Here is a 27,713-nt window from a genome sequence, read left to right on the forward strand (position 1 = left end):
CGTTTTTTTTTTTCTCATCCGTATCATCTCTTTTTTCTACAGTTGGTACAGCAACGGCGGCACGTTCATCGCGTTGTAAATATACAGCTGTACTCGTTCTGTTTTTTGACAGGTGTCCGGAGCAATTTCAAACCCACAAAGACTGACAACAACACCGCGTGGTAGATATAGTAGATGGCATATATACAGTGCACAATATTGCAGGTGTATATATATATAATAGTGCAATACCAAAAGCAGCAGGTTTAATTCTCCCGCGTGTATCGCATTGTAAATTCGTACCAAAAAATGCAACGGGGGGTTCAGGGGTTTCCCGCTCCCTGGGTACCGATCTAACATTCTCTCCGCGAAACCCCTTCCGCTTCGCTACTCTCGGCATAGTATTTTTATTTAATCAATTCGTTTTCATCTGTTATCACTGATATTATGATTTTTTTTTCGAGACCATCTTGCTGCTCTTCACATCACATTTTCCATCCCTCCATCTGTCGATCGAATTTTCAAAGCATACTGGTATCTTCATATATAAATGTAATAGATTCTCACGAGGCGACATACTGGTATCTTCATTCGCTTGAAGAAACGAGGCATGATTTAATTAAGAAGGCAGATGATGAATGAGAGTTAAACAATTATCTGAACGTTAGCCGTTATATAGATTGAAATTGAAAACCTGAGTTGAAAGAATTGCGTTGAAACTATACAGGATAAAAAAAGAAAGCAACCGTATGTGATGTTTCAATTTTATTTTCATTCAATTTTTTAGCATCACTTGATTTGAAATGTCAAAAAATGCGATAACTCATCGTGACATTATACACGTAACTCGATATACATACATATATAGACCTACATCTATACGCGTTGATTCGGTTCGGGAGTAATATTAATTCCTGTGGGACGAATGCTGAATATAAATTCATCAAATCTTATGAAATTGAATCACCCGAAAATTTCCCCCTGTCTGTCCCATGGGGGAGTGCGAAATTTATCGATGACTCTCCCATCCCTCTTAAAATGTGAATTTCGTAAAGCGTAATTAATGATGGGTATAAATTAAAATGTGACAATAGTCTTTACAGCTCGCTTTACAGAGACGCCCAACGTTTAAAATTTCAGGGGTGCGTGCAGACGATACAACGATGAAATCGAACGACGAGTGGATGAAAAAAAAGTAAAAAATATGATTGAATACAGAGGATTAAAATTCGAAATAAATATTACACTGGTAGCAAAGTTTCAAAGTGTTGATAACACGTATTACACATAACGCACAACGTCGATCGGATATTAACTATATAAATATAAAATATTTTACTGGAAAAGGAACATGAACCGCATCAAGGGAATCTTAATAATGACGAAATGATGAATCGGAATCCAAACATATCCGAGGTATAATTATCACAACATTAATCCACTTCGATTTTCTACTGAAAAAGTTTTCATCTGGTTTCGCACCACAAACGTATAACGCACGTAGGTGTATGTATACCTATACCGATAATGAACATCGGGCATCCAGAATCAGCATAAGTTTCAGTTTCAGTTTCTCTTCCCGTGCATTGCATCAGTAACATCTGCCACCGTACACAGTCTGATATACGTACATACCTGTATAGCTAGACGTATATATATAATCTAAAACTTTGCACATCTCTCGTCTTCTCCCGGCGCGACATTTTGTAACGATAACCCAATTACCTACGTATATTATAGCTGTAACGCTAATTGTAAGTGCTACGCTGCCAGCAGTCCTGCTTACACGTCAAAAAGACGTATATATATAGGTATATATGTATATTAGACGTATATGTACATACATATAGCTCATGTACCTATACGTACGTACCTGCGAATGTGCTTTCATGTTCTTCCTTACAAGTACATAAAGAGATGAAGAATCTTCAACATTTTCTTGCATGAAGGAGCATATCACGAGCACGAGTAGGAGCATCAAAATCATCGTGCCCAGTTGAAGTTAACGAGACGAAGAAGCTGCGTATATGTATGAGTATATATATATACGTTACCTTCAAATGAGTCCTACGGGGTAGTTGAGTATGGTTCGGGATGGTTTCGCGAGGATATCCGGTTGGAATGTGTAAAAAGAGAGGGAGATAGTGGCGGGAGGACGTGGAAGATGAGCCTCGAGTTCCCACGGGACTAGCGCGCTGATGAGTTCGCGAATGGCGCAGCCATGTTGTTTGAGAGGATTTCATTCGAGTTACTTTTAACTGAAGCCTCCCCCGTCCCTCCGCCCTTAGCCTCTTTTCTCTTCGGTAGCTATAGTAGTATTATAGTAAGCGCAGCTTCACTTCTGCAGCAGCAAGTCTTCTTTTCAGCTACCGCCATTTTATAGTACTACCATCATACCCCGTACATACATACACCTACCCTTTTCTAATCCCAAGACGGCCACTTTATTTAATTCTTTTCTATATTTAAAATTTCGCTCCCTCTCTCCTTCTCTCTCTCTCTTACACAATTCCAGCTTATTCAGAGTTACACTTCCACTACGTTTTCAGCCACCTGGAATATACCAACCCGCAATACCTACATGATTTTTACTTTCTCGACCCGATCAATTGATTGCTCTTCTTTTTAATCATTTTTTTTTCCTCTCATCTTTGGGTCCGTCGCAATCAAAAATCATATTATTCTCGGTCCCAGGAGGATGAAGCATACATGCACATGTACAAGGAGGGTAGTTTTTTTCCAAGTGTTAAGGGCTGATATCTTCGAAACTATTGGGAATCAAGAGAAGAAGGAAAAAATGTTACGGAAAAAAACCGAAGGATTCAGTGGAGGGAATATAATTGTGTATATACGACCTCGGACATATTATAGCTTGTGCAAGTTCCATCGGCTATACTCATATAGAATCCCATACGTATAAAACTCTACTTTAAGATAATCAAAAGAAGAAATTGATGAAACAATCTGCGATATGAAATACTCGGTATTATCCATATACGGGGGACGATGTCAACTTATTACATACCTCAAAAGAGATCCCCCTCAAAGTACTTTTCCAGAACTTAATTCTCCGTCTCCGCTCCTGAAAATAGTATATATACGCCTGTAACTCATCTTTCATAACCCTCGCAATTTTCTTAACTGCAATAAAGAGGAGAAGGAATAATCTGAAAAACATAATAACGATAATAATAATAATCTTAAACATAATAATGAAACCGGGAAAAGAAACTATATACGCAAGATATATGTACTCAAATTTGTATAACTGCGTGAAGAATGGAGATGAGTCGTATGACCTCCTCGTGAGTAAAAAGGAACTCGGGAATAATTGTATATACAATATTTTCCCACCCCACCCATTGGTAGGAGAGAAAAAAAAATTTTCTTTTTAAAAATGAAAAAAAAATTATCACGAACAAAAAATACAAAGCAGACGTGAAGAAAAAGAATTCTTTGTTGAAAGTCAGTCGTTCGTTTTTACATTAGAGATAGAAGAGAGCGAGAGAAACTTCTATAAGGTGAGGTACCTTAAGAATAAATTCAAGTGACTCGAACCTTTTGAGTTATCAACATGCTTTTTATCCTTTTTTTTTTCCTTCCATTCTCCTTTTTCTTTTTTCTGCATGTGTCTCAACGTACGCCATGTATTTTATTCAATGGCCGGAGAAGTATAGTTTCGTAGGAGGCAAGAAGAAAAAAAAAACTAACCAATTAAAGTGAATGTTTTCTTATAAAATCATAATTAATTGGTTACCAGCACATAGAACGAAAGAACGTCGTTGGATCAAAGGATTCATAAATTTTGAAGAAAAGAATTAAGTCACAAAACGAGTTTTGGTTACGTAATTGTTTGCATTACGTGATCGTCTTTAATGTAATGTCGAGCAATTAGATGAGGGTTTCAAAAGGGGAGGGATCGAAATTCGAAGATTAATTGACAAGCTGTTGTGTCGGATTGACGTTGCGTCAAAATGGTGACGTACGTTACGTTACGTTACGTTACCTTACGTTTCGTGACACGTGACGTGACGTTCGTATAATTAAGGTAGACGCGAATTACTTCTCCCCGAGCGACGTTGCTACCGTTACGTAGGTGTGTTACATTTGTATGTACGTGTATATATCACATATATAAATACATGTGTATATAATTTCTATATACTACCTGCAATCTGATTGCGTGCCACTCCGTTGCAGAATCAACCGGAGAAAAGTTCTCGTTTTTCTCTCTGATTTCTGCTCCCTCGCTTCCTCATTCGTACGCATGTGTGTATATAACATGTATTTTTATCGCGTATGCATGTGCAGATACGAGTGTGCGTGTGTATTTAACATGAGACACGCGAGAAAAAGTCACGCGTCAACTCGAATGTGCTGAACCTACCTAAACACTACCTGTATTCGTGCGCATATTTTCCTAGTTTTTCATTTCATCGCATCTTTCTCCTCCTTCTACAAGAACTTTCGAATGGTCTCACAAACCCTTATAACGTTTCAAATTGATCCAACATCACGCATTCAATTCCACTTGAAATTAGAATATTAGAATAAAATTGTGCATAGCCCGGTCGCGCAGGACCAAAATTATCGAGCACTTCCAAAAAAATATCACGCGACAATAATTATCGATATCAGTTCCCAAAGCTATATGTGAATTTTCCCGGATATTTTCAGCAACTTTCAATTCTTGAATCGTTTCTAGGCACGTGGCACGAGCCTGTTTCTCGAGAAGATTAAAGATTTCTTGCGGCACAATCCAGCGCATATTGGTGCACGCCTTGTGATGTGGAGAATCAAAATACCTCGATCGAATCTACAAGAGAAAAATTGAAATTCCCTGAATTTTTTTAATAATTTTTAGCAATAATATTGCTTGTTGTTATAGATTGGTTCATTGAAAGCTACCTCACCCTACGTATGCTCTTTCGATTTTGCGTATAACTTGGCTAAACTTGACACGGACATTTCTTTGCAAATATACCTATTTCACTAAATCAAAATTCGCGATGCGATCAAACTTTTTTCTCTAAAAGAAATTCGTACGTTATGAGAGCTAAAAAACTTTTCAACCGTTTCAAAAGAGTAACAAAAGAGTCTCGCCGACTCCAAAAGTGGGAAATAAAAGGGTGTGAATTGTAAGCCCAGTTTGTTTCGGCAATTTATGTAAAAATATGTTAGCCCACGAATACCATGTACCTATACCATACATATACATATAATGTCAAAAGAAAGTTACCCCATACCCCATTCTAATTTAACCCCTATTCTTATTGTCCGAACTGTGAGACTTGCTGCATCCCCTTGCTCGGCGAAAAAAAAAAACGAAAAAAAATTTAAAAATTATTTTGTTCCTCCTTTCATTATTTAGCAATTTTAATTTCCGGTCTTTTGTCTAATTGTAAAACATTTTCTTTCTTCCCTCTTTCGGATTATAATCCCTGGTGTAAGCTCGTTCGAGTCCGACACAACTTTTACGAACCAGGCGAAAATTATTACAAAATATGGCGTGGAAAAAAGTTTAGTGTCCCGGTGTTAAAGGAATTCGGAATGGCTTTATAGAAACTGATGTTTTCTAACGCTGATAATTGCGTGGTTCGATTACTTTCTCGGTGATAATTGGTTAATTTTTCGCTCCGATTGTTTTCTCTCACACGATCTGATCAGGGTGAGCATTAAGAGAGAGAAAGCGCAAGCTTCGCATTGAGGGTGTAAGTATATGATATGGTATATTATGTATACGTAGACAATAGTTTAAGCACATACATAGCACTAGAATTGGATGGATGAAAGGATGTCCCACACTTTCACCGTTTGGACCGCGAACGATTCAACCTTCCCATTGTTTTCCACGACTGGCTGCGGTCCTGGTTTATTAAGATAAGTGGTCCCGCTTGTCTCGAGACGAGGAGAGCCCCAGCACCTCTACCGCCAACTTCACTCTCCTTCTTCACCACCCCCGTCCCCTGGGGCTGTCAATTAATCTTTTCCACCTTCCACCCCCTTTCGTATTTTCTTTTCCTTCGGCTCGACCTCTACAACGTTTCTTGGATTGTTTTGGGCCCGAGCATTATCCTAAGAGCTCTCGAATTAAAATCACTTACCCAAATGGTGCACGCCTGAAAATAACGCGCTCTGGAAACAGTCCATTTCGTTTAGTTTACTTTTACCGTTATAGGGTAGACGTATCGATTTCGGCCAATCTATACCTGCAGTTCGGTATAACGGGCCATTTTTGCGAATTTTCGGTTCAACTTATTTTACATATCTGCAATCCCCGAACTCGAGTAGCCAATCGCACGAACATCTCTCAACTTCGTTGCAACATTGGAATTCGTTGAATTGCTTGGAAAAATTTGATGACCGCAATGATCGTTTTGTTCACTGACAGATTTTTCTTTCTTTCAAATATACACAGGTACACATACCGATATCCATTCTTCTTCTATTTTAAAAGTGGAAACCATCTGAAAAATATTTGCTTATTGTTAAATATCATCCTTTATAAATATTGTATACTCTTCTATCGTTCGAATATAGATACAAAGAAAGTGTGGAAAAGGTTAGAGAATTTGTATTATATCATCTCATCGTCAGACACGCTGCCGCTGAAAAAGAAGCTTCAGAAGAAAACGTCTGATGCGATATCGCCGAAGAAGAAGAAGTAGAAGAAGAAAAAGAAGACGCTTGAAATCCACCGGCTTAGTATGGTTTCGCAGCAGTTCTTCTGTACGCACTCAATTTTCTGAATAAAAATTCAACACTAAAATTGAAAAAACAAAAATCTGAATTGACTATCTTATTGAATTTAATTTATTTTTTTTTTTTCTCCTCGTTCCTAGCTCTCGACGTGCACTTTTCTTTACCGCAAAAAAGTCTTACTCAAACAATATCTACAGCAGGGTTGCGGCCGGTAACGTCATAATCTAAAGTGAATTTATATATGTATGCAGGTATACATATACCTATATGCAAACCCTTCATTTTTCATTTCACCTCACTGCAGCAGAGCTATTATACAAAGAGCAATTTTCTATAAGGACTAGTACTACTAGGTGAAGTACGCCAGTAAAGTACTTATACTCGGTGTCTTCACCGCGGTTGTTTAACCATCTGGAAAACTTTACTACCTACCACCTATCCTATACATATACATAATACTGCCCTTATATTTCACCGAGAACGTTAGAAAAAAGGTAGAATACAACGACGCGAGACCGTCTTCTCTACTTACAAAGAAGTATTTTAGAAAATTTTAATCTACATAAATCTAACGTTTCTATCCTCATCAATTACTTTCTGTGCTTGTATACTATTAGTACATGTATTCGAATTACACGTATATATGATTCGTATATAATAAATTTGTGATTAAATCCAGTGTAAATATCTGAAGAAATATGTAAAAATATGTGAAGAGATGTGAAAAATCTCGTCCCAAAGCCAGAAGGCAAGAACTATTTAATAATATTAATCATAATAAAAGAGTAAAAAACTAGATTTTAAATTTCGAAAATGAAGATGAAAATAGATCAAGATTGTGAAATGGCAAAAAAAAATTCAGGCTTGTACGAACAATAATCTAGGTAATTAATAATTTGGAGGGAAAAGATTCCAGCATTCTCTGAATGAATTGTGGAAATTTCGAAAGTCTCTCTGATTCGTCTAACGTATAGCTACGTTGTGGATGGAAAGCGACCATCAGGAAAACTGATTCTCGCCCCGGTTGCAACGCGCGAGCACCGCGTACGAATATCGTCTTTCTATATGTGTGTGTATTATAATACGTACATACATACGTGTATACATATATAGCTGTACCTTTAACCCAGTCCTCAATTTTCGCAGGCGTTCAACTGTGTAACATATCGAATTCCGGCGTCGCCTGGTATATACGTACGTTAACGTCGTCGTCGTAGTCGTCGTCCAACGCCGTCTACCATATCATCCGGAACTCTCGTGCGGTGATACGTAAAAGGAAATAACTCACATACTTCGTGTGTAAGGGGTTGAAGGTAAAATTCTTTCGAGCTGTTATAACCGCATAACGTAGTATTAGCTATGAGCATTGCGTGAAAGTCTTCCGATCTCTTTTGTACACCAAAAGATTCTACATCCCAGAAGTACGCAGAGAACAGCGATTGATGACACCTAACTTTGGCAATTTGGTGACAAAGAGTATAAAAACACCCACCGACCCCGTACAAAAAATGCCATCCAGATATAACAGATGTAAGAATTTTTTTAGATTCGGAAAAAAAAAAAATCGAGCTACTCTTTTACAACAAAAATAACGAGAAGAAAAAAAATTGACAGTCGAATTTTCATTCTCGCAGGTCAGAGAGGAGGCATCGATTTCGTACGTATAGGTATATCGGTGGAGGGAACCGCGTATCCACCCATATATCTATATACATCGAAATGGGGGTAGAATTACATTTGCAAAATGTCCCGGAACCTTCGGAAAAGGGCGGAACAACTCCCTAGGGATAAGCCGAGACTTGAGAGAAACAACTCGTCTGTCACAGAGACCGATCCCACTGACCGATTCTGCGGGAGAACCGGAAAGAAACAACTTCTCAAGGTTTACAAGCCAAGTTTACCTCGTAGCCCGCAATTCCGTTCCGCGAGAACCCGAATTTTCCGTTAGTTTCCAAAAATCTCATCGTTTTCAATTCATCGATGCGCAATGAATAATATCGGAAAATTATGTGGAATTAATTCTGTTTTTTTTTTTTTTTCTTTCGCCGTCCATATACCATTGTTTGAAATTTCTTTCACCACGTATGAAAAATAGAACAAACCTGTAACAGACAGAAAAAAGATGACTCTTTTCTGCGGAAAGCTTTACCTCAAACTGGGTCCTATATGTGCATACCTATATAGCCTACAGGCAGGGCGTTTATTTTTTACTAGACATCTGAATACCGTCGGACCATTTATATACGTGACCAGTTTTTAAAAATTACCTTCAGTTTTTTCCACATAGTTAAATGTTTTCAGAATTTCCATGAGGATTCTAAGGGTTCTGGAGCTGTCAGCGGCTTCGTTCGTGCTTTTTTTGCTCCTGAAAAATAAAAGAACGAATTATTTCGTAGGAAAGAAATGTGAAGAGCGAGTCAACGTTTCAAGGCATTGCGTTTGAAAACTTATTGATTCCCTCTCGCGCATGATCGTCGATGGAATTCAAAAGTTAACGTCAAGACTGCACGTTTTTTTCGTTGTTCTTCTCCACCTCTCGGAGAAATCATTCGGTTTGTCAACTTCTAAATCTCCCACGACATGTCGTTCGGCTGAGAGTTTGAAAATTTCTTTGCTCGGTGAAAAGTTATAAAATCCCTGATTCGATCCGAGGTTATTCGCATACGTCTGTGACCGTGGGTCACATTACATGTCGCATGATTATTGCCAGAAGGTCGTGTGCGAGTTTACTCAGAGTATTTGAAGAAGTTAGTTTTCGAAACACATTTCATTCGAACTGCTCGAATTTTGAAGTTTTTTTTTTTCATACGCCACACTACCCTTAACTCTCCGAAATATTCTGTGAAACATTCAGATCACTGATGCCAGAAAGGTATGTGTTGAAAAATGAAAAACATCGAAATTCGAATAGCTGGAACGAAACGTGTTTCGAAAACAAACTTTTGCAGATTATCTTGATTATGATTTTTTTTTTTTTGTTTTTAACATACGCACGCCCTTATGGCATTAGTCATACGCGACGTCTAGTAACTATGTGCAGTTTGCCTATGGTGTATACCATGCGTTGACTGAAGATTGCTAACATTACAGCATGTTTGGTTCCCTTCCATCAGGCGCCAGGCTTACGCTATAGCGGTGAGTCAAATCGTAGCACGAGAAGTTTGGCGCCTGACGCTAGAAAATCAGATATTGTGGATAAATGTTGCCCTCGGAGAACCCAAGAGACCTGCGTCAATGCGGCTCAATAATTCGTGAAGAGTCCTTCCGAGTTGAGACTGATGCAGCGTAATGAGTCTTCTGGCTGCACCCCCTTCGTTCCCTTACATTACCTACATTACAAATCCACGTTAATACCTACAGGAACGAAGCTACCGTTACACGGAAATTCCTTTGTAACGAATGAACGCAAAATTTCTTCTTCCGTTATTCAGAATTCCGTTCAATGCGTCGAACTTTGAATCAGAGTCTTAATTTTATCAAATGATAAAATCTATGGGAATATTGTGAAAAATTATATCAGGTATTCGATCGTTAGCGACGTTGTTACTTTCCTTAGTTTTTTTTTTTTTACGTAGGTATACGTACGTATAGTTGGGAAACGGGGGAAGTTGTTCTATAATTTTGTATCAAGCAGCAGCAGCTGGTGCTGGTTCAGTTGACATGTCCGATACTTGGTCACCGGCATTAATCTAGGAAGAAGAGATAAAGGGGATGTCTTCGTCTGTAAGCCACGAATCTTTCGACGTCTATCTAATCGGTGCAGATAAATCGCCCGGGTTTATTACACATACATAAGGTGAAAAATACACGTATATCTGTATTTTGTGTCGATCGATACTTGGAACATTCGAAGAAATTTTTTGAATCAATTTTTTTTTTTCCCTGTTTCTTCGCGGTGAAATTTTCAATATTTTCACCAGAGCGGTCGCCAGTTATACTTTTCATTAAACAGGACGCGACTCCACACACTTCTGATCTGAAAACTGCGCGAGTTTATAAAAGTTTATAAAGTAGGTGTATGTAAATATAGGTAATAATGGATCTAAAGTTCTCTAATTTACGGTGTACATAAAAGACAGAAAACAAAAAACGATAACTAGATGATCTCACGGATATATTCGTATATGAGATGCATTTTCTACAATACAAATCTCATAACAACCGCGCGTATATCTCATAGAAAAATGAGTATAAGACAGTTCTGGAAGGTTGATGGAGTTTTTCTGATATTATTATCATAACTTTTGTCATTCCAATTTCGTTCCTTTTGTCGTTATATATATATATACGTATAAGCTGGTAAACTTCTAACGAGATAGACAGACGTAAGTAGTACAGGTATACGAACGCGTAACATGCAGAATAGATCCCCCGTAGCTATACGTGCATGTATCCTATATACGTTATATTTTACCATATCCGTATGTGGTTTGCATGGGTATATATTTATCTCTCGGGATGAGCTGAACAATAATTCCGGGACCTCTGGAGAGCCCTACCGAAATAGATGCCTCCGCACCCTAAATTTCAGTACACTATTATATTATACCCGAAGACACGTGTGCTTTACGTAATTCATATGAATATATTTGGTATGTTATTCGTTGGATAATTCTCCCTTTGCGGGTAATATTTAATAACCCCGATGATAAACTGTGGCCATAAATATATATATGTATATATACGTGCACACGTGCACGTATCACAATCGTTTCAAAATTTTGACTCGATGATTACGCATGTACATATGTATGTACTTTTGAATTCAGATCACGAGCTGAAAATTATAACGGTCAGTCATTCGTTTATCCGATGGCGTTGGTTTAAAGAATATATTAAGTAGAAATCCATAACGCGTATACATACCAGTGTACATATTCATTTGTAGCTAAATTAATCGATCGATAAAATATTTCATTAAACTCGTTAAACACACGTGTACGAAGCGCAGCACTGCGGCGTATTATACCAATACTGCAATTATACGAATAAATTTATACGCATTACAGTCCGTGCATACATAATATACGCGAAGTGGATTAATTTTCATTCCACGATTCTATCAAGTACACGTTAATCACTAGGTACATGATAAATTGGTCAAACTGAATTATTTCCAATTCCGCACATCACTTGAACTCAACAAAATTATTTCATACGTACAATTGGTTTTGTTATCCAAACAACTTGATTTTTTCATCATATTCAACTGTTTGCATTTGCAGCATAGGCTACTGCAATCGTGTATAAAAAAAAAAACGCTTCAAAATATGGCTGGTATCGATTTTTTAACGTGCAGACAAAAATGATACGAGATAGAATTTCACACGTGTAAATAAAAACTTTTGATGAAGTAAGAAAGAGAGAAAAAGAATAGGTATCAAAAAAGTGAGTCGAGGATTGGTTGGTGAAGCGATTCGAAGGAACGGCGTTTGGAATTCCAATCGTGATGGGCAGTAAACGCGAAATGCCGAATTTCGTGTGGTTCCATAATACGCGAGGGGTAGATAGTGAGAGAGCTTAGCCTGATGCTGCGCTGCTGGCATAAGACGGAAGAAGAAGTCTCAAGATTAATGTAGCCCAAACGCACGCGGTGAAGAAGAACAAAAACGTACTAGTGATTTTCGGGTTAGTTGCACACACCCGCCCATATAATATATATATATATATATATATATATATATATATATATATAGATATATATATATTATACGTATACGTACATACATACATACCTATGTACGTACGTATATACCGGCAAGCGTTTCTCGATGAACTTTTTTCCGTGCTTTTGTTTGTTCGTTTTTTTGTATCTTAGGGGTGGGATAAGTTAGTCCTTCACTTTTTCCTGGACTGCACCCTTCAGCGAATATAGTTGCGGCTATATACCGAAAGAACGAAGAAAGTCTTTTTTCTGTACTCGGTACACATATATATTGTAGTCGACGAAATTTATCCCCATCGTTAATCGCCCGTTCCTGCAGAAGAGCTGTCCCCTTCCTCTCCGTATCTTTGGAGAATCTTTGGAGGGCGCAGGCGATTAGTAACGATACAATTAACCCTCGCGAATAAGCCGACATTCAATATCTTCAGCTGTCTCTGTCGCTGGCAGAGGGAAATTGTGTATCTTCAGCTAGAGCGATATTCTATAAGATTGAGAGGATTTAATATAAGTACCTTATACATATACAGACATTAATATTTCATAACTCAATCCGATATACCTTTCGAATTTTCGTATGTAATATTTACCGTTGTGTACAGAGCTAGAATTGAATATCTATTTAAGGACATGTCATTCGACAAGACGGATCATTTCTAAATCAATTTCTTTGGGCGTATCCGATAAAAAATGATCGAAGATAATACTAAGTAGCACCATTTTGTTTTTCATCCACTACCCTGATAATGATATTGCCAAGTAAAAATGTTGCGAAGTATTATTAGAAATTTTTCTCATAATTTTTTGCATCTGGTTTACTTTTATTGATTGAACAAAAAGAGAAAAGACGACAGAGATATCGTTGAGAAGAAAAATACATCATCCTGAAATTTTGGTTCCGAACAAAGGATCGCATCAACGACAAAATTTTTAACTACGTCAATCAATTAGTAAACCATAGTTATTTTCAAGCAAATTGTTCGTTGATGAAATTTCGAGTAATATTGCTTACGTGCTTACCGTGTATTCATATACATAATGCGACGATGGATCCATAGAGGGTATACAGCCGAGATCAGGAAAGAAAAACGAACCCAACCAAACCCAATTCAACTTGACCCATATAATATATGGGAGACATATATATATACATGAATGTATATATTATATAGATACATATATGAAGTCAAACCACACGAGGGTTTGAAGGAGATTGGAAAGTTTGGACGGACTTTTAGATTCCTTCATCCCTGATATTCTTATTATGCTTTGCTGTATGTAAAAAAATTTCGATCAGATTATGCACGTTCCATTTCACATTTATTATTGCAAATATATTATATCTATGTATAAGGGTATCTATTCACATGTTTGTCTGCCATCTGCCGGAAAATTATATATATCTTTTAATTCAACTCAACCGAAGAGTTAAATTGGCTTCACGTATACTATTACAGAGAAATGAGTAAGCAAAAATGAAAAGTATATGATCCGAAACACATCCATTCACCAATAGTTCCCGTCACGTACCGAATTATGTGAACGTCTGAAACTGATCTTCGTTGAATTAGCTTATTTCAAACTAGTTTCTGAACTAGTTACACTCTTACAGTTGATTCATAGTTGATTAAACTATACGAACCATTTCTATTTTCTTTAGAGTTTCTAATATCAGACTACCTCATACTCACCACCGTCCCTCCTCCCCAAACCCGATGGCTCTCGCACTGCTTCAGAACGAAGGCTGCGTAAAGATACGTACGGAAATAATGCAGACAAACATATTACAGCAATCTACCTGCCTGCTGGTGCAGCGGTAGCAGTTTTAGCAGCAGCACACACTCGTCAAATCTTAATTAAAGCCCAGAGACAGATGACGACGGAGATGAGTACACAGAATATATACTATATAAATATCTGGTACATATATATATACATACCTTGTATGTACGTAGGTAAACGTCGCACGGTGAGGCAAGGTAACGTATAAGGTACCTTATATAAAGGAGTAAAACACGGTGAGGGATACCTCGGTAACGATGAAAGAGGAGAAAGGGGAGTTTTGGATATAAACAAGCAAAGGGTGAGAAGGAAGGATTTGGCATCGAGTTTATAAGGGTGCTGGTAGTGGAGTGAAGGGAGTAAAAGGGAGTTGAAAGAAGAGGACAAGGAACGGAGAAAGTCGAGGAAGATGAGCGAGCGACGAAGAAGGATAGAGAAACTCGCGATGGTTCGAATGGGGTGGGAATTTGAGAGAGAAAGACGGAAAGAGAAAGGGGCGGAGTGAGAGGGAAGACGAAGGGTACCGGAAAGTTGCTCCAGAGTTGCTTGAAGACGGGTATTAATCAAATGAAGCGGTTTCTGTTACAGCCGGTGCTGGGCGAATAGGTGTTAGGTGAGGGAGCGACTCTCGGCGTAGTTCTCGTATACGTTGGATAATCAATCTAGAGAATTAGATCGGATAGGAACGAAACGTATAGTACGTTACATACATACATAATATACATATATATATGTGTAATACGTGTATACATATACCTCATACCCGCAGAAATCCCGACGAGACGACGATATTGTTAATCTCCTCTAACTGCAAAACTTTCGGTTTGACGAGCACAAAACACATAATGATATACAAGACGTACCTATATCCGAGAATTATAATATTTCGATGCTGTCAACGAGTTAAATCGATTTATCAATGAACATGTGGGACATATGTTCATGAATACATTTTCCTCTTTGTTTCTTCTTTTTATCTCCTTCTATTTTCCATTACGAATGACGACGATTTACGAGCGTTCGGAGCAAACTTGGGTTCGACACGGTTTGGAACTGTGAAAGACATGTAAAAAGGGTGAAAATTGGGTCGCGCAAAGGATCGACGAGTCATTCAGATTAAGCGAAAAACTTAGATAGGTTTCTGAAGAAAACCATTCCATATTGTACTATTATACGTAAATGTAAATGTTACGTGTACGATATTATAATTTACGGCTACCAGGTGGACGAATGCATTATCGTACATGCATAGCAGCTGCACATGCGGCGTAGTTGTCATTTTTGTTTGAAACGATAAAAAGTGGACCATGGAAATAAAACAATAAAAAATGATATTTATTTTTTTTATGTCGCGGGATCACCGTGCGCGCAACGTAAAATGCGTATATACCTAGTACCAAATGGGAAAAGTTTAGTGATTTATCAGTTGCGGCATAAATTTATATTCAAGTTTACAAAATGGTATCCCATGGGTCACGTTACGACTACCAGCCACTACAACCACCACCACCACCACCACCACCATCAGATTCGTTGAACCAACCCGAACACGTTGCACAGTGGAGAAGGCTCAAGTTTTCTGATATATCGCCATCCCTTTAAATGGCTCTTTGGTCTTTGCGGGACGTTCCCTAATTTTAAATTATACCCACCCACCCCGTCACTCCCTTCAACAACAAAAAAATCAAGAAAAAAAAATAGTCCGAAGGGGTAGGAAAAAAGGGGAAATCAGATCGAGGGCTGACAAGGTCCGAAAAAATACGAGGAAATATGTATACATACATTTTTTTCTTAATTCTACCCCACTTATACAGTAATTGAACCCATGCGGGGACCATTTGTTTTTTCAATTTAGGTACAAATTAGGCTGTAAAATAATTTTTTTCTCTTTCTCCTTATTTCGAAAAATATGATACATATTATCACTTCTCTTTTATTCATTCGCGTCTCGCAGTAGAATGCTGGAAGAGAAAATTTTTGAAAAAATTTCTCGCGCATATTCCGTGTAGAAACTGGGTGCAGAGTATAGGGAATAGAATGCTTTTTATTTTCCTTGGGCTGATATTGGCACATTTATTTTCATCCTCTGCCATAAAGAGGACCGGGGCTGAAACAGGATCGAGACCGAAACCAAGAACGGGTATGGGAATTGGAACGGGAATGGTAAGGGTGGAGTATTCGCATGAGAATAGAAATGCAGAGGGTCAACCGATACTCCCCAGTTGTTACCCTTTCCATCCCTAAATTCTGGTTACATCGAAGTCAGCATTGCAAACTATGTTTACAGAATTATTTATCCATTATTCATAATTTTTTTCTAAAATCAACTTTTATCTCCGTAATCGTCAATTACATTCAAGTATATGGATTACGACTCTATTGCACACACATTACGTTTTGAAATTAGGTGCGTGCATCAGGAACTACGAATTGAATATCGCAGCGATCTCTAGCGTTAATCCTTAATAACTTTAACTAACAATAAATAAATGATCCGGTATTTAACAAATAAGGTAACGCAGTCTGGTGGTGATTGTTAGCAACATTACGGACGGTGTTGTTCAAGAACTGCATTACCAACACGAATTTGATACTGCATATTATCGAATGTCATAGCTCGAAATAAAATCTCGACTATCGTGCAAGTGTCAAGGAACGGCGTACGGTGCGTCACTATTGGTGACTACATCATAGTATAAACGCGCGTTGCGTGCATCATTCATTAATCAGTATAGGGTGTAACCCTGCGTAACCGAAAAAGTTTGTGTAGCAATGTTATGATGTGTTCTACAAAGTACTTAGTTATTTTATTAACCCTGGTATACCTGGAGAACACAGCTGCATGTGAGTACTATTTTACTATTTGAAGAAATCGTTTCTTGAATAAAATATTGCAAATATTCTGTAACGTTTCTACCGTTGAAAGCGTTACTAGTGTAACAACTCTCAATCCGCCCAACCAAGCCCACATGCACTCAACATGGCGTTAGGTGTATCAATAACTGTGACAGAATGCCACAAAAATTTCTATAACCAAACATCCACTCCTCCCATTTTTTACCAATTCCTTATAAATTTCCGAAATTGTTTCAGTCTCATGAAAAAATTTTCCAATCATTTTCAGGGGACTATGAATGCAACGTACCACTACTTGATAGAGCTCAACTGAAGGCTACATCATTCCTGAATGAACGAGGAGCCAATAATGCAAGACTCAATGGTAAAAGAAACTATATTTATAAATTAATTTTAAATATAAATAAAATCTGCGTCATTTAAAAAATGTTATTTACATATTTTGGGGGACGTACTCATTAATTTTTTTCATATCAACTTCTGTGTTGTCTTGTAGTTTGAATAGCCTTGCTTATTTTCATTCTAGTTTATCGGTAATTCATTTTGGTTTGTTTGATCATTATTTGATGTATCAAGCTTCCCTGAGAGCAATTTTGATATTATGCTTCAATTATGTTAGCTTAATAAATGTTCTTTTCATTCTATTAATAACATCAGTTCAATAGGCACACCCTTGACGTCAATCTTGAGAGCACGTCTGCATTTTGTTTACAGTCGTTGATTAGTCCCACATTACACAGCTACACAGTTTGAAATAACTAGGATCATTTGTACACGTGTATCACCCACTGACTGATTTACATGAGATTCAAAGTAAAAAAAGTAAACTTAGCATTGTATATTTGCTTCAGGTGGATGCTAAGAAGTCCCCAGATTTTGAAAAGGAAGCCTTGGTAGAAGCCCCATGTAAAATAGCTTAGAAAATCTAGATTTCTAGACCCAAAGTTACAGTGAAAGACTTTATGATCCTTTACGTTATTAACTTTGCAAGAACTTATAAAAACGAGAATAAACTTGAATATAAAAATGGCAAAATCTGGTGTACGCTGGGCATTTAATTGGCATCAATGGAATCCTAGCGAGGCGGAATTTGCTAGATCAATATCATGTATACAAGTAGAGGAAAAAGAAAGAATAGGAAGATTTGTATTCAAAAAAGATGCACGAGCATCGCTAGTGGGTAGATTACTGATACGTAAATTTTTAAATGAGTATGGGGGTATACCCTATGATAAGATTGAACTTTCCAGGGATGAAAAGGGTCGACCTAATTTGAAAGGTGGTAACAAAAGCTTAAACTTCAATGTATCTCATCAGGGAAACTATACCGTATTTGCCGGTGAAGTTAGAAATAACCTTTTGCTAGGAGTAGATGTGATGAAGCTTGAGTATTCCGGTGGTAAAAATCTATCGGAATATTTCAGAATTATGAGTAAAATTTTTTCACCCTCCGAGTGGGTAACAATCAGAGGAAATGAATCTATGTCCGAATCTGATAAGGTTGCTATGTTCTGCAGACATTGGTCTTTAAAAGAAAGCTACACAAAAGCAGTAGGTGAAGGAATAACTATAGATCTTTCTAGGATTGTGTTCAAAGTCAATTCTGATTTAGTAGCGGGCAGTTTAATCAAAGATACTGAGTTGTATGTGGACGGTATCAAACAAAGCTGGCTTTTTGAGGAATCATTGATAGATTCAAATCATTGCGTAGCAGTTGCTTTGCAGGAAAATAAATGTGCGCCAAAGTCAGACAATATCAAATTTGAGGAAATCAACTATGAAAAACTGATGGAAAATTCAGTTTCCCTGCATTCCGTAGATATTGAATATTGTAAAGAATATTTTTCCAAATCTGAACATGCTAATATTTCATCAAAAAAATAATTTGAATGACTTTATCAGAGAAATACACCATCATGAGGTTAAAAGGCAAAGGTTTGATCTATCTCACTATCTCAGTAACAATATCTTTGCATCATAATGAGCAAACAGAATTGTACAGCAAATAATCAGCGGGTGAATAAATTATCGAAAACATGCAGCCAATGTCGTCTCATTATCCAACACAGAACTCCTCCATATCACGAAATAATATATTAGCTAATTTCTATGCATGCCTTTATACGAACGATTTTCTTGCTTTTGAAATCACTCAAAGTTAGACTTGAAAAACTCACAATTAGATTCAGTATTCGGGTCTCAATCAATATTTATATCCTTTACATAATTGTTTTCCCTATTCGTGTCTGTAGATTCTTTGTAAACAAGTTTATTGATCCCTAACATGATACACCAGATGTTCCGAGTAATCTTATTACATAAGTGGCATATTTCATAAACTATCCCCTCGAAAAAGAAAACAACTTAGGACGCACAGAAATATTCTTAGAATATGCCACTTTTACTTCTTTTCTGATTTAAAAAGTCCTTAATTTTTATATTATACAAATCTGCACGCATTTTTAAATAGCCACCAAGGGAACAATGCTCCACTAAATTCAATTAGGACTCACTTTTTATAATTCCAATGCTCATTAAGTTGATCAAATCATTCAAATTCAAAACAATTTGACTCCGATTCCATTTATTCATAGAAATAATAATAATTTTTTCAGTTATTCAAATCTCAGTAAACAATAACTGCGGGGTTTGATATTTAGAACAATTTCTAAATAGTAATTCAATAGTTTTACCTAAAATGAGTAGGTATTGTATAGACCCGCGTTGTTACATTATGTTTGAGTTGCTTGCATGCGTATGTATTATTGTGACATAGGCGGAAACGCATGGACAGCTAGCAGCTCAGACTTTGACCAATACCTCATCATCGACTTGGGACAAGTGATGAACCTGACTTCTATCGCAACCCAAGGACGTCCACACTCTAGCGAATATGTGATGGAATACCAAATTAGCTATGGCACAAACGGTCTTGATTACGCTGATTACAAGGAAGAAGATGGCAACACTAAGGTAATCTTCAGAGGATAAAGACAAATATCAATGTACCTGCGTTACAAGACGAAATCAACTTCACGTAATATACAGTTACTAACCCGTGGCTAATAATTTATCTTAATTTTATTGGGGTAGCATTTAATTGTTTTGTAGAATTATAATTGGAAAATGAATTTTGTAAAAGGCTTGAGGTAAGTGGTAACAATAATGCATGAGTAATATATGTCTGCATGTTAGTTCAATCTTCAGACTATGATACAGTTTATGTAATTGAATATGGCGATACTCCTACTAGGAAAATATAGCGCAATTTTTGTTGGACAATTATTTTGAATAGAAAGATGCGAGATAATAATTTTGAAAAACAATTATAAGAGAATAATCATCTGTACTCATACACCTGAACCTTTTTTTCTTGCTCTCTGCTTCACTTCTACTCTTTTCTCTCAACATTTGGATTCGGGGACCTGGAATTCCAGGGGACTCGGCATGGTCACCGGAAACCAGCAGTTACGATCAACACCTGACTGTGGAATTGGGTGACAGATATGAGATTCGCAGCATAGCGACACGTGGGCGTGATCATACTAACGAATATGTGACAGAATATATCGTCCAATATTCTAACGATGGTCAAGCTTGGACTAGTTATGAAAGCCAGGATGGAGTCGACGAGGTACTGAGAAAGAGTATTGGCGACAATTCAATTGATGGTTCATTTTATACGCGACAATGCATATGTAGCGTCGTATCGTCAGAATCAATATTGTTCTTAAGAAGTTTTTAATATACTATGTGTTATAAAAATTTCAAGTTCAAATGCTTTTGTAACTAACATTCTCACTACTACTAACTCTCATATATACACCTGCACTGGAGTTAACTGCACAAATAATTATCGAAAATTAAAACCATCCGAATTATAGTGGTAGGATATTAATTTTCAGTGACTTGAAATCTTCTTAAATATATACGTTATCAATTTTATCTCTGACTAAATTTTTCCTGTGTTTTGTATTGTTACTTGGCTGTTAGGCTTCGTTTGTATAACTTGGAGTTTTATCTGGATATTAAATCAAACTGTAATTTGAATTATAGATGTTCAAAGGAAACGTTAATGGAGACACTATTAAACTGAATAAATTCGAAGTGCCTATAATTGCACAGTGGATAAGGATAAATCCAACAAGATGGCGCGACAGAATATCTCTGAGAATTGAACTTTACGGATGTGACTATGTCTCAGATGTTCTATCTTTTAATGGATCATCCCTTGTGCTTTGGGATCTTCTGCGAGAGCCAATTGAAACCGATAGACATTCTCTTCGTTTCCGTTTCAAAACAAATAACGCTGATGGAGTACTTGTCTATTCCCGTGGAACACAAGGCGATTTCATAGCTCTACAATTACGGGACAATCGAATGCTGCTGAACATTGACTTGGGATCTGGTGTGATGACTAGTTTATCTGTTGGAAGTCTTTTGGATGACAATATGTGGCATGACGTTGTGATATCTAGAAACAGAAGAACAATTTCATTCTCTGTTGATCGAGTATTGATCAAAGGAAGAATCAAGGGAGAATTTCACAGGCTTGACTTGAACAGAGCCGTATGTAGAATTTTACTATTAATAACATCTTTGAACGATAGAAATCATCATTTCTTCATGCTTATTCCTATTATTTTTCTAGTTTTACATTGGCGGAGTACCAAATAAGCAAGATGGGTTAGTAGTCAATCAGAATTTCACGGGTTGTATAGAAAACTTTTACCTCAACACAACTAGTTTCATACATGAGCTCAAAGAAGTCGAAATCACTGGTGAAAATCTGAGGTACCACAAAGTGAATACGATCTACAGTTGCCCAGAGCCTCCAATAATTCCGATCACATTTTTAACGCCTCAATCTTTTGCACGACTGAAAGGGTATGAAGGAGTTTATTCCTTGAACGTGTCCCTTTCGTTCAGAAGCTATGAACAAACAGGGATGATTTTATACCATCAATTCACCTCTCCAGGATATGTAAAAGTGAGTACTTCTGATTTTCTACTGCTCAAAGAACCCCTCAAATGAGTCTATCATAAATTTGTTAATTCGTATTTGCTCTTTAAGGTTTATTTGGAGGAGGGAAAGATCAAAGTGGATATTCAAACACAAGGATATCCGAATGCGATATTGGACAATTTTGAAGAAACATTCAATGATGGAAAATGGCATTCAATCATTCTAACAATAAGCAAAAACAGTTTGATTTTAAATGTCGATGGACGTCCAATGCGGACCAAGCGTCTCCTTGATATGACAACCGGACCTCTATACTTGATAGGAGGAGGAATAACTGGAATGGGAACATCAAGAGGATTTGTTGGGTGCATGAGGATGATAAGTATTGATGGAAACTACAAGTTACCTACAGATTGGAAGGAAGATGAATACTGCTGTAAAAACGAGGTGGTATTCGACGCTTGTCAAATGGTGGACCGATGTAATCCTAATCCCTGCAAGCACACTGGAATCTGTCGTCAAACTTCTGATGAGTTTTTCTGTGACTGTACCAATACTGGTTACGCGGGAGCGGTTTGTCATACATGTAAGTAACGTAGAACTATATTGATACCGAGTTAATAAATTGTATGAAGAATACATTATATTTATACATTTCAGCATTGAACCCGCTCTCATGTGAAGCTTATAAGAATACAAACTCCGTCGATCAACGTGCTGAAGTCAGAATTGATGTTGACGGAAGCGGACCTCTACGCCCATTCCCAGTAACTTGTGAATTTTATTCCGATGGCCGAATAATGACAGTACTCAGACATAGCAATGAGCAGCCTACGCCAGTTGATGGTTTTGACGAGCCTGGTAGTTTCATTCAAGATGTTAACTATGATGCTGATTTTGATCAAATCGAAGCTCTTTTGAATCGCTCCACAAGCTGTGCCCAGAGAATTAATTATGCCTGCAAACAATCCAGGCTGTTCAATACCCCAGGTTTGCCTAAACACCAAATATAGGGTCTAATCCACATAAAACTACGATTGGTTTGATTCTAAATTCTGTTTCATTTCACAGTACCAATCGGGGAAGAATTCCGACCCAGTTCGTGGTGGGTGAGCAGAGGAAATCAACGTATGGACTACTGGGGTGGTGCGCTACCAGGTTCACGTAAATGTGAATGTGGAGTTCTAGGGACCTGTGTGGACCCGACAAAATGGTGTAACTGCGATGCTGGTTTCGAGGGTTGGCAGGAAGATGGTGGGGACATTACTGATAAGCAGCATCTGCCCGTTAAACAATTACGTTTTGGAGACACGGGAACACCGCTAGACGAAAAAGAAGGAAGATATACGTTGGGTCCTCTCATCTGCGAAGGAGATGGTGAGCTTCGAATTTTTCCAATTTAGACTTTTCTCACTTCTGAGAATAATAATCTGTCTGATATTCTAATATTCTTCCAATATTTTTCTGATCGATTTGTAAGGAACTGAATTACCGTGGTTACATGCAGGTGAGCAGATTAGCTAGTGGATAATGTGTACAAAATTGATAGATTAAAGGTAGCTACCATAGTCGTAGCAGACCCAAATTGTAGTTATTATCGATAACTATATCAATTAAAAATGTTATGTGTTCAAAATTTAACGGAACTAGAGGTAATGCAGAAGAAAAATCTACGTAGGTCATCAAAATCCTTACCCATAGAATAAACAAGTTCACCATTGAGAAAACCATAAACCTTTAAGAGTTCCAAATTTCAATCATCTTTTCTCCCACCAACATTAGACTAATTTTGTTTCAGATCTATTCAAGAATGTAGTAACGTTCCGTGTCGTTGATGCTACGATCAATCTTCCGACATTTGACATTGGTCACAGCGGAGATATCTATTTTGAATTCAAAACAACTATTCACGATGCAGTAATCATCCATTCCAAAGGACCAACAGATTACATCAAAGTATCTATAAACGGAGGAAATCAAATTCATTTTCAATACCAAGCAGGCGGTGGTCCACTAGCAGTCAGCGTTCAAACGTCTTACAGCCTAGCTAATAATCGTTGGCACTCTGTTTCTGTTGAAAGAAATCGCAAAGAAGCAAGAATTGTCATCGATGGAGCTCTCAAAAATGAAGTTAGGGAACCACCTGGTCCAGTGAGAGCTCTACACCTGACATCTGATCTTGTTATCGGTGCAACAACAGATTATAGAGATGGTTACGTTGGATGTATAAGATCCCTATTACTGAATGGTAAACTACAAGATATCAGAAGCCATGCACGAAGAGGATTATATGGAGTGAGCACTGACTGTGTGGGGAGATGCGAAAGCAACCCTTGTCTCAACAATGGTACTTGCCTGGAAAGATTTGACGGATACACCTGCGACTGCCGTTGGACAGCGTTTAAGGGTCCAATTTGTGCGGATGGTAAGGATACTAAATTTTTACTGAATTTACAGTCAATATTGGACGAAAATAAAGTAACATTTATTTTGCAGAAATTGGTGTGAATTTACGACAAAGCTCCATGATAAAATACGACTTCATGGGTAGCTGGCGTTCTACTATTGTAGAGAAAATTCGCGTTGGATTTACAACAACAAATCCAAAGGGTTTTTTGTTGGGTCTATTTTCTAATATTTCTGGTGAATACATGACTATAATGGTATCGAACAGCGGTCATTTGCGTGTAGTTTTTGACTTTGGTTTCGAAAGACAAGAGGTGATATTCCCCGACAAGCATTTTGGCTTAGGTCAATATCACGATGTTAGGATAAGCAGAAGAAATTCTGGAGCAACTCTGGTTATGCAGGTTGATAATTACGAACCAAAATTATTCAATTTCGATATAAAAGCTTCTGCAGATGCCCAGTTCAACAACATCCAATACATGTACATTGGAAAAAATGAATCTATGACGGAAGGATTTGCAGGCTGTATATCAAGAGTTGAATTTGACGACATTTACCCACTTAAACTATTATTCCAAGAAAGCGGACCAGCTAACGTAAGGTCTCTAGGTAGTCAGCTCACGGAAGATTTTTGCGGAGTTGAACCGTTCACTCATCCTCCTAACATAGTAGAAACTCGTCCACCACCACAAGTGGATGAAGACAAACTGAGAGCAGCATATAACGAAACTGATACAGCTATTTTAGGCAGTGTATTAGCTGTCATATTGATAGCTTTGATAATAATGGGGATGCTAATTGGAAGGTACATGGCTAGACATAAGGGAGAATATTTGACGCAGGAAGATAAGGGTGCGGAAATAGCTTTAGATCCGGACTCCGCAGTGGTTCATTCTACAACCGGGCACCAGGTACAAAAGAAAAAAGAATGGTTCATTTAGATCGAGACATTATCTCACTGAAATCATTCATTGCCTGGGAGAAAATTGAAGCAGAATCGTTTTTTACAGAAGTGAATTAATCAGATTTGTTCTGATTCGTAGAATTTCTAGTTTTCATAGCCAAGTAGGTCCTATCTGCTGATACGACCGGTGGACTCAGTCCTACACATTTTATATTACCTTCGAAAGGATTTGAGAATCAAAAATCAGCTATTCAATTTCAAACTCCACAGTTCTGTACCATCAAAGTACGACCGACCCAAGTTGTACATGCTCCTGAGGAATGGATTTCTCTCAAACTCAGGATTTTGATTCAGCCAAAATATCCAAACAGAATTTATAAGTTAGATACCTTTGATTATCAATGATTTAGATTAGACTGTTAGTTTTATAAATCCATTTATTAATATATTCCCATTTCGTAGTATGAGCCTAATTTTTTAATACTCACAAATTTTATCTCACCGTTGAGATAAAAACTAAATGAAAAATGTGAGACTTCGAATCTCGATCGATGTACAAATATTTTTATCACTAACAAGTACTTGATTTCATATTGATCTTTGCTTCCTTCATGTGGATCTGTACTAGTTGTAATGATTACCGTCCAACGTGCATTTAGCGACTTTAATTTTTTTATTTATAATTTTATTTGATATTTTTGCAATTATTTTATTATTTTATTTTGCTAATCTTATTGCCTACGCAAATAATTATTACCCTGCAATTCTGTATCACCTTTGGTGTTGAATCCTTACCGATAATTTTTGGCTACTCTCTTCTGTAACTAACTCGATTTTCGTTGTGTATATGTATATGTTTTACCCTGACAGGATATCAAAATAGCGAATTTTAATTCTAGGCTGTGGTTCAAGATTTGTCAGATATCGCTATAGAATCAAAAAATCACTATTACTTTCAAGAAACGCAACTTGCAGATGCATTGACATTACCATTTACATTATTGAAAACTGAGCCACCACCTTTACTTATAGTCTATATTTGCGATATGATTGCAAAAATAAATTTTAATGTATACAATTCCGATACATTCCAAACCAAAAAAACACATCAAACGTCTTTTATTTTCATCCATATGCCTAACTGTAAAAACTGAGCGCTGCAACATCAAGTTGTACAGTGCAACTCAACTTTTTCACCGGTATTCAAGTAGTTTATCAATGATGTTGGTAATTTATTATTTTCCATTAGAGCCTAGTCCAAGATTCAGATATTCTAGCATTACAATATAAATGCGCCTAATATTTATCACTCAACTTCCTAGCTGTGCCTTCACATTAAATAACAGGGTGCTAGCATAGGAATGTTTTTCAAATACCACAACATTTAGAAATTTTGAACACTATTAATTAGATTTCACTTATTATTCACAAATTCTTTAATTTAAAAGCCATGAATCCCTATGTGCAACATCGCAGTAAAAAAAAGTATTGACGAATCGAAATAAAAAGTAGCAAGATGATTTATTAATCAGTAGGACTACCATAAAATAAAACATTGGTTAGAGACTGTGATTAGTATAACATGTTGCATGTAAATTAGAGCTTTTAGTGGCAGTGAATGAACATGTAATACCAGTTTTGTAGAAATCTAAATCAGTTAATCGCCTGATGAATTTTGTAAGAATAAAACTTTATAATCAAAATATGAACGTGTCATTCTACTAGATTTTTCCATGAAATAAATATCCGAAAGTTCATTTTCATCTTATCATCATTTCGGATGTACGGCATCAGCATTGAAATGAACAACTCAAGAAATTTGTTCACACTGAATATACACACAGTCTTTCACTAAAAGGTGCGATAATACTTGATTCCTTACAATTTTTCGGTATTTGAGTTTAAAGCGTATGGAGCGTTGGCGCATATGAGTAGCAGTGACGAAACTTGGGTTTTTATTTCATTTTGAATCCCTGAAAGAAAATCTCGCACTACATGTTCGCACCATCAAAATCAGTCAAGTTTTCAAAGCGTCTTGCAAGATGGCCAGTCATGCTAGTTATGGCTTTATGAAAAATTTCAAGACCCATCTGATCTAAACGAATACAGTATATAAAACATGCAAACATGGATCATGCGATTCCTCGTCCTCGCGCTATAGTATTGCAGTACCGAATCAAATAGAAATCAGAATGTAAATCGTACTTTCATGAATCGTATTTTCGACAAAAGCACACCCCGGCATTCTAATCGACAAGCAAGAGATGAAAAAATTAAAGTTTTACCTCCACTTGATCCCTTATCTGTCTATCCCAAACTGAAATATCAAGGAGACACGATAATTCATTCTTCATGAAGTGGTTCGAACGCGGGAACGAATAACGAGTCGAACCGGAGGCACCCGAGCGCTATGCAGCACGAAATTCCGTCTGGGAAAATTCAAAAAAGGGGAT

At 37.2% G+C, this 27,713-nt stretch overlaps 2 protein-coding genes across 3 annotated transcripts; both read left to right on the top strand.

Annotated features, from left to right (window-relative positions):
- Positions 1-16,788: 16,788 nt before the first annotated feature.
- On the top strand, positions 16,789-26,963 carry LOC105692339 (neurexin-4). 2 transcript variants are annotated; one of them, XM_012411486.3, is made up of 10 exons: positions 16,789-16,969; positions 17,250-17,345; positions 20,419-20,615; positions 21,038-21,550; positions 21,633-21,971; positions 22,056-22,533; positions 22,608-22,937; positions 23,019-23,324; positions 23,746-24,372; positions 24,444-26,963. In XM_012411486.3, exons 1-10 carry the CDS (start codon positions 16,903-16,905, stop codon positions 25,295-25,297), a joined length of 3,807 nt encoding a protein of 1,268 aa, XP_012266909.1. In that variant the 5' UTR covers positions 16,789-16,902; the 3' UTR covers positions 25,298-26,963. The 2 variants fall into 2 exon arrangements, with proteins under 2 accessions (XP_012266909.1, XP_012266899.1); XM_012411476.3 differs by lacking the exon at positions 20,419-20,615 and adding an exon at positions 19,758-19,954 and having other exon boundaries at positions 16,790-16,969.
- LOC110117367 (L-aminoadipate-semialdehyde dehydrogenase-phosphopantetheinyl transferase) lies at positions 16,925-19,022 on the top strand. Its single transcript, XM_020855902.2, has 3 exons — positions 16,925-16,969; positions 17,250-17,345; positions 17,833-19,022. Exon 3 carries the CDS (start codon positions 18,008-18,010, stop codon positions 18,863-18,865), a length of 858 nt encoding a protein of 285 aa, XP_020711561.2. The 5' UTR covers positions 16,925-16,969; positions 17,250-17,345; positions 17,833-18,007; the 3' UTR covers positions 18,866-19,022.
- Positions 26,964-27,713: the final 750 nt, after the last annotated feature.

This window comes from Athalia rosae, chromosome 1 (genome assembly GCF_917208135.1).
Source record: "Athalia rosae chromosome 1, iyAthRosa1.1, whole genome shotgun sequence".
NCBI lineage: Eukaryota > Metazoa > Arthropoda > Insecta > Hymenoptera > Athaliidae > Athalia > Athalia rosae.